The following is an 8,073-nucleotide window of genomic DNA, read 5'->3' on the forward strand; positions in this document are numbered from 1 at the left end:
TAAGGGAGTAAATTTGAGCAAGTTAGGAATAGACCACACTACATTCTCAGGGGAGAATTGCATTTCTTGGTGAGGAAATTAGGCCCTTTGTGCTTTTAGTGGTTAAATACTATCTCACCTTTAATAGCCAGTGGCCACTTGTTAAGCTGAAAAGTCTAACACAGAATTAAGATATGTGTTCACTACTTCTGATGGCAAAGGCTGGCTTGATTGCTAACATAAAATATTTAGTTTTTCAGGGTCTATATATACCATTGCTCTCTCGTATGCTTTAGGATAAACCTTCTTTTCCTTACATCCTCTTTTTTCTTTTGTAGTAAAATGTGCTTTTAATAATATTGATTAACCATCCTTTTATGTGAACAAAGATTCTGTGTGTAATGATGAGACCTTTAAGTCATTTAGTACTTTATTTGCCATGTGCTTTTTGAGTACATGACATAATTTGATCCTTAAGGCAGCCCTGTCAATCTGTTTAATATTTTTAAACACAATTTCTGCTTTATAAAGGAAGAAGTTTAGACTCAGGAAAATTGAGTGGCCGGCCCAGAGTCTCAGCCATCTAAGCTGAATGATGACTTCGGGATAATTACGGTGACAAATTCATTTGTTGGTCGAAACCAAATGCAAACTGATGCCGCCCCAAATCCTCTAAAATCCTTCTCTTGGAAAAAGAATTTATTAGAATTATAGAATTTCTCGGTGCAAGGATTTCTTTTTCCTTGGAATTAGGTAGAATAAACAATTGAATGCCAAAAATTCAACGTGGTGTTTTCTCCTTTTTTTTTTCCCTCTCCTGTTTTTAAGACTCAGAGAAATTGTGGCTACGAGCAACTGATCATGCCTCTGAGAATTAACTCTTTCTGTAGACAGCCTGGCAGAACTTGATCCTGACCGGATCCGTGGTCTCTGATGATTCTACAACCCCAGTAGGAAAGGAAACCATGCTGTGATTTAGCCCAGGAGCCTTGAAAAACAAAAATAAAAACAAACAAACAAACAAAACACAAGGATCCCAGTGATGTCCTTCAGGAATGGTTGGCTTAAAAACCCCCTGGAAGAAGGTGAAGGGGTCTTTCTCACACATTTCCGTCCCTCCTCTGGCTTCTGTTCCCTTCCCCTCTGCCCCCTGCAGAGCTGTGTTCTCTGGGAATCAGCAAGAAAGATCACAAGTGGTCTTTTCTTTTTTTCACTCTCTCCCATAAAGAAAGCTTTATCACGTGTGGCCTTAAACTTGCAGCAAATTGCAAAGAAATGGCTCAAAGGCTTCAGCTCTTTCTGTGCCCTGGGAGCTGAGATGCGCGTCAGTGGCCCTGCCAGCGTGGCCAGTCCTCTGCAGACTGCCAGAAAAAAGAGGCCAGCAGGAAAGACCAAAGAGAGGAGATTGCCCAGGGGTGAGACCAGGCCCGTCATCTCTTCTCTCCTTTAATCTTCTCTCCACCCAAGCTCTCCCCACCTGGCAAAACTGTTCGAGATTGCTGTGGAATTTACCTCAGTTTCCTCTTTCAGTCTGTGGTGTGTGGGGTCTGAGCCCATTGAGAGGAGCTGGTGGCCTCTGATCTCCACCTCCAGGTAAGATTTTTTTTTTTCTCTTCTTTTGTATTTTGTGAGGAGGACATCAGCTTCTCACAGGAGAAAAGGTAATAAACCCTGAATTTTTGTGTCTTCTCCGGAACAGTTGTCAAGAAAAGTCGATGAGCCCCTCAAAGTTAGTTGGGTGGAAAGAGGAGAGGAGATGGGTTGGAGAAGTCAGAGAAACTCAATTCCGGGTTCCAATTGTGACTCTGCTGCTTATTAAGTCACATTTGCCAAGTGACTTAACTGCTCTGAGTCCTATCATTTTAAAAGAATGGGACTTATGCATTGGGCTTTTTTAAAGACTAGAGAAAGTACATACATCACCTGTCATAAAAAGAATACGTACGTATTAAATGTGAATCACACAAATACTAATTTGTATGGGAGAGGATTCGTTTCTAAACAGCACACACCTCTGGTCAGTCAGCAAGTCCTGTGAGGTTATTTTATGCACCATCTGAAGGGGGGGATCCCGGTGTCCAGAAGCCAACCCAGGGCAGAGGTTCTCCTCCTGCGAGGTGGGTAAGGGAAGAGAGAGAGGGGAGCGGCTGCCTTTAGGACCTCTGTGCAGGATGGAGTCTGAGTCCCTACTTCGGTGTGTCTATCTGCCTGATCCAACTACTACCTCCCTAAGCCACCTGTGTCCTACATTTGAAATCTGCAGGATTGATTTTCAAACTCATGTGAACAGAGAATTCATTTTTTTTTCAAACTAAAATGAAGAAAAACTACTTGGCTTGTCTTTCTTTGGCCTTCAGAATAAGTTACACTCTAACCCAGGGTATTGGATGAGAGCTTTGCCATATTTTTTTTTTTTTTCTGGAAGAATCTATTCAAGTGGTTGGAAATCAATTAAGGATTTGCCAAATGCAAATCCTTCTGAATAACCGTAGGCTCCTGCTCTACTTCTGCAGTTGCAAATGAAGAGAGGGAGCCTGCGAGCCGGGGATCTTTCCATTCATGTCACTGAGCCACCTTCCTTCTTTTTAGGGGGGGAACTACAGCCTCCTGGAATATACTATGCTGATAGGTGATTTGCCCATCAGCCCTCAAAGTGAAATTATGTTTTCAGTAAAACCTATGCAGCGCCAATATTTTAAGCTGAGTATTATTTTGCCCTAACATGATGTTAATTGACTACATTTTTTTTTTTGATATTGCTTCTGAATTCCTAGTAGAGTGATTCTTGTGTCAACACCTCCAAACCTAAGACTTGAAATGCATTTTAGTGTCATAAGTTTTTAAGTATTGTTTTCAACATGATTGTTTGACACTTTAACATTGGCATTCTAGATGTAACCTTTTGAATCTATTAAATATAAATTTTGCATATGTGATGTCATATCTTATTATAAAATCATTTATCTGCATTTCTGGTTATTGGTTTTGCTATTATAACAGAGGAAAAATAAAATCATACCGAGACCCTTAACATAGAAGGCCAATTTGAATGACATAGTTTAATTTCTTGGAAGAAGTTGCCTTTATTTTAAGCTGTGAATTTACTAATTTGTATTTAAAATATTTGTTTCATGTATTGTTTGGTGATATTTTAATATTTTAAAACCTTCTATATAAGAAATACATGTTCATTGTAGAAACATTAGAAAGTATGAATGCACAAAGCAGTTTTTAAAAAATCATCTGCAATGCTACCATACAGAAATAGGGGGTTAACCTTTTGTTTGTAAACTTTCTGAAACTTTTTCTCTGTGCATATACACATTTAAATGTGTGCTGCTTTTATAAAATAGTTTATTATATATTCTATTTTGTAGCATGTATTTTTAAAATCAATTTTACAATGAATGTAGATTTATATAACTATATTTCTTTACATTAAATCTCCAAAGGCTTAAAAAATGTCATTGCATAAATGACATTTAGGTCATTTGGTTGTTTGAATTACTTTTTTTATTGTAGTCAATGGATCTCTCTCTCTACAAGTTCAATTAAAGGTACTCTGTAGTCTTATACTGAAAACCTATTTAACATTGTCTAACCCATTGTTTCCCAAACTCTCTTCATTGCTGTGGCAAAATGTTATTCTGGAAAAGTTGTCTTTTACAGACATTGTCTTTAAACATTTTAAATTATATGTATGAAGTTAGCTAGTGGTATCAGATACTGGCAAAGAAGAATCTCTACATTCTTAGTTTCTTAGAATTCTTTAAAAAAAAATAAGGAGGATAGTGAATTTTATCACCTGATTTTTTTCATTGACTAAGATTTTATTTTTATTTTTTTGGCATTTTTTTGGCTGGGGCTGGGTTTGAACCCGCCACCTCCGGCATAAGTGGCCAGCACCCTACCCTTTTGAGCCACAGCCGCCACCTAAGATTTTATTATTTTTAATTTTGAATTCTTCATGTGACAATTCAGATGAATAAAGTTCCCACTATCAGTTTGTGTGTCATTTAGAATAATCCCAATTATAGAATATTAGTTTATTACTTTGGATTACTAACATTTGGTTTCAAATTTAATAATCTATAGTTTTGATCGGAGGTTTTCCTTTATAAGATTTTGTTACCAAGATAACTTTAGTTTTGTTGTATGAATGGAGACAATGATCGCCTGTTTCCATCATCTGCTGTCTTTCCTTGAAGAGCATCACTCAATCAAGCACTCCTCTCGCATCCTCCTGGGTGTCTGTGCTTAGGGGCATAAATAGCTTTAGAGTATTTCTGCTAAGGTCTTCCTTGGTTGTTTTTCTCTTCTGGTTTGGTCAATGCAAGTAATTAATATTTAGAAAGTATCTATTTTGTCAAGTTTGTAAGGTTATTATACATACTTTTTAGGTTTTATGCTCCTAAACACCTCTGTTTTAAATTCACGAATATCATATTCTTGTGTATTTGCCTTTTGGTCTTGACTAACATCAGTTCTTTGTTTAATTTATTAGTCTTTAAATTTTTTTTGTTTCACTCAGTTTTTTTCCTTTGTCCATTTACCAAGAAATTAAAGTTATGCATCTTTATGAAATCAAGCCATCAACAAGCTTAAGAATACGTTTTAAAAAGCTGTTGCCCAGCCCTTTCTCTACTCATACCCCCCCCCCCAGAAGAATCACTCTAACTTTCGATTGTTTAAGTGGTCTGATGTTTGACTTCATATGTTAAAATAAATTGTTTGCACTACTATCCCTTGATTTTTCAGTTTGAGATAGCCATTAATTCAGACTAGGAAAGCTGAAATTTAGTAGATACAAAGCAAGCATTGCATAAAGTCAAAATGATAACACACATAGGCAGAATGAGCTGGATTCCTACTACCCTATATGAAATTTTTCTCGTAATGCCGTTCCTTTACATAGCGTAATGTGCATAGAGATGATCTCTATTAACATACACTTGTGTCCTGTAATATTATTTTATTTTTTGAATCCCTTGATTTAGATTAGATTATCATGCATGCAGGCACTGAACCATGTGCAATCTGAAAGAAGGAGGGGCAGAAGATGTGAATATCGATATGAACAGGAAGAAAACAGGTTTAGTGTGTAATACTGTCCAGGGTTCTGGTCAGGCCAAGAGTTGGAGGAGGTAGGAAATTAAGAGGAGGGAGGAAGCTCATTCATCTCTTATTTAAGGTGGCCAAAAGACTGTCCTCCAACCCGAATTAAATCTAAGCCCAAGATGGAACGTCACGCTTCTCATTTTTCAAATTAAAACAATACCTGAATTGGACCTCTTCCTGCTAGCCACATTTGAAGCCTTACTTGGGTGCTACAGGAATCACAAGGTGCTACAGAGACCTAGGATGGATTTCAGGCTTTTCTGTTTGTTCTGCGAGGAAGGTAGATTTAAAGGCTTTCGTACAAGACTTAATTCCAAAGAATCAATTTTCAAAGGGCTGAATTCCTCTTCTTCCTTTCCTGCTTTCTTCTAGCTCAAACTGGCAAGGCCACAAAGAGCAAAACTCTGCCTTGTTATTTATTCCAAAGGGAACATTTAAATTTATTCTTTGCCATAATGAGGCCTAAACTGGAAGGATGGAGAAAGAAGGCAGGCTACAGAGTCCCAATAGTTAATCAGATATCCTGGTTGATTTTAATTGAAAAATTCTCCACCCTCCTATAGTAACAAAGGTAGCTTTGCTTTAAATTAGGGCTACAGAATAGATGTCTACTGTTGAATAAAAATATTATTTAACAAATTGCATAGTATTGAAGTCATTTTTCTTTTACTTTTAAAATCAGATTTGACAGATCAGAGTCAAGGAGTATTTTTATAATGGACACTTCATCCAAAGAAAATATCCAGTTATTTGGCAAAAATTCAGTACAACCTGTTGGAAGGTCATCCTTAAAAACAGAATATCCCTCCTCAGAGGAAAAACAACCATGCTGTGGTGAACTAAAGGTAGAGTAACAAAGAATTCGGTAAAGTAGGTGATCTTGGCTTTCTATCCAGATGTCTTCTGTATCATCGAGTTCCAGGATTTTTTATTTTTCTTTTAACAGAGTGATCTTATATGCATTTTACTAGACCCAAGGAAACTCTTCCAGATCATGTGGGTTGCATTGCTTTCCTGGGTTCATTTGAATGCCCTTCCTAAACAGAAGGAGAGGTGGTAGAAACTCATATTTATTGAACTTCTACTGTGTGCCAGATATTGTTCCAAGTCTAGGTATAATGATTAGTCTATTAAACATCCATGTTATTCCCATCCCGTTTTACAAATAAAAATAAATTAACATGGGAATAATATTACTCAGTACAGGGCAGGGTTGCTTTTCATGCTGCTTTGTGTGACTCCAAGCTCCTAGACTTTACACCGAACAGCCACTCAACAAATATTTGTGTGTTTTTATATGTATAAATGCTAACTTGCCAGATAAATAATCCATCATGGAGCCATGTCTAGCAAAATACCTAAGCCAATTATCAAAGAAATGCTTTTCATTAAGAAAGAATTTGAGTATATATTTACTAAGTATAAACTTAAGCACATAAGGAATAGTAGTTCCACTTTTTCAATCCACGTATTATGTTCCCTGCTGGTGCCCACACCATCACTGTGAAATACCTAACCAGGAGAATGATAACAAGTGATGAGATTCAGGTGTTTGGCTTATGGTTTTCATTTGTTTTATTTTCTTTCCTAAGAATGACTTTTTCATCTCTTTGCCACCCATACTTTGAATCTTATGTATGTATGTATTTATTTATTTATTTTTAGAGACAGAGTTTCACTTTGTCACCCTCAGTAGAGTGCTATGGCATCACAGCTCCCAGCAACCTCTAGCTCTTGGGCTCAGGCAATTCTTTTGCCTCAGCTTCCTGTGTAGCTGGGACTACAGGTGCCCGCCATAATGCCCAGCTATTTTTTTGTTGTTGTTGTTGCAGTTTGGCCAGGGCCGGGTTTGAACCTGCCATCCTGGTATATGGGGCCAGTGCCCTACTCACTGAGCCACAGGCGCCACCCTGAATCTTATTTTCAAAGCAAGACTCCTTTGAGTGTCCTTTTAGGGATGATGAAAGAAAGAGCCAAAAGGAACTCAACATACATTTTGAAGGAAAATCCACATGCATTTCAAATTCCAAGAGAATTTGAGTTTGGGGAAGTCCGCTTGTGCTTGAGGCTCAAGGAAACCTGTAGTAATGAATTAAATCTTAATGCATGAATATTTCCTGAATGTATTTGTATTTGTCTGTGTGCTTTTCAAGTTTCCAATTGTGCTGACTTGTCATGTTTTCCAGGTGTTCTTGGGTGCCTTGTCTTTTGTGTACTTTGCCAAAGCCTTGGCAGAAGGCTATCTGAAGAGCACCATCACTCAGATAGAGAGGAGGTTTGAGATCCCTTCTTCCCTGGTGGGAGTTATTGATGGTAGTTTTGAAATTGGTAGGTATTGCAGATGTCCAACTTTACTTTTAAGCCCAGGGTCTTCTAGGTGTGGCTAAATGATATCCTCTCTGTATTTGGTTGTCTGTTGGGATCTGACTTGATTCGTAAAATCTTGTTCGACAGAATTTGCCATAACTTTATGCTGCAGAGAAGCATTTGCTCTCTCAGAGCAACCAACGAAAAATGTACCTGCCTTCGTAGGTGTTCTCAATTGTGCAACTTCACACAATTCAGAGTTCCCAGTCAGAGTGAGAGAGGAGAGGGTGAGCTGCTGGTTAGTATTTTGAGTTAGATAACATAGGTATGTAGAAAGTGTCTTTACAAAGAAAATGTATCCTAGGAGCCCTATAATTCAATTTTAGAAATTTATAAGAATCCAGATGGGCTCTACAAAAATTTATTGCAATGATTTTAGAAGTCAAACTATAAAATGGAATTTCTGCCCAGTGACCTAGAGAGAAGAGAAAAAACACTAGCAGATCAGAGCAGGCAATAAAAATTCTACTCTCAGGGATATTTAGTTAGCAATTGACTACTGGCTCCCTCTTAGAACTTGAAAACACCAAGTGATGTTAGTAACTGTTTGGAAGTATGTTAAAGAGTATAATCACAGTTAGTCACCTTCCTCAATTGATAAACTAGGAG

At 37.6% G+C, this 8,073-nt stretch overlaps 1 protein-coding gene across 1 annotated transcript in view; it reads left to right on the forward strand.

Moving 5' to 3' along the window:
* The first annotated feature begins 1,411 nt into the window (after positions 1–1,411).
* Positions 1,412–8,073, forward strand: part of SLCO1C1 (solute carrier organic anion transporter family member 1C1) — a 55,458-nt gene continuing 48,796 nt past the window's right edge. Inside the window, exons 1-3 of the mRNA XM_012806778.2 lie at positions 1,412–1,572; positions 5,789–5,942; positions 7,284–7,425. Of these exons, the coding sequence (XP_012662232.1) occupies positions 5,814–5,942; positions 7,284–7,425 (271 nt within the window). The 5' untranslated portion in view covers positions 1,412–1,572; positions 5,789–5,813. The remainder of the gene's footprint in view (positions 1,573–5,788; positions 5,943–7,283; positions 7,426–8,073) is intronic.

This window comes from Otolemur garnettii, unplaced genomic scaffold, assembly GCF_000181295.1.
Source record: "Otolemur garnettii isolate 467f Iridium unplaced genomic scaffold, OtoGar3 scaffold00057, whole genome shotgun sequence".
In the NCBI taxonomy this organism is placed as follows: Eukaryota; Metazoa; Chordata; class Mammalia; order Primates; family Galagidae; genus Otolemur; species Otolemur garnettii.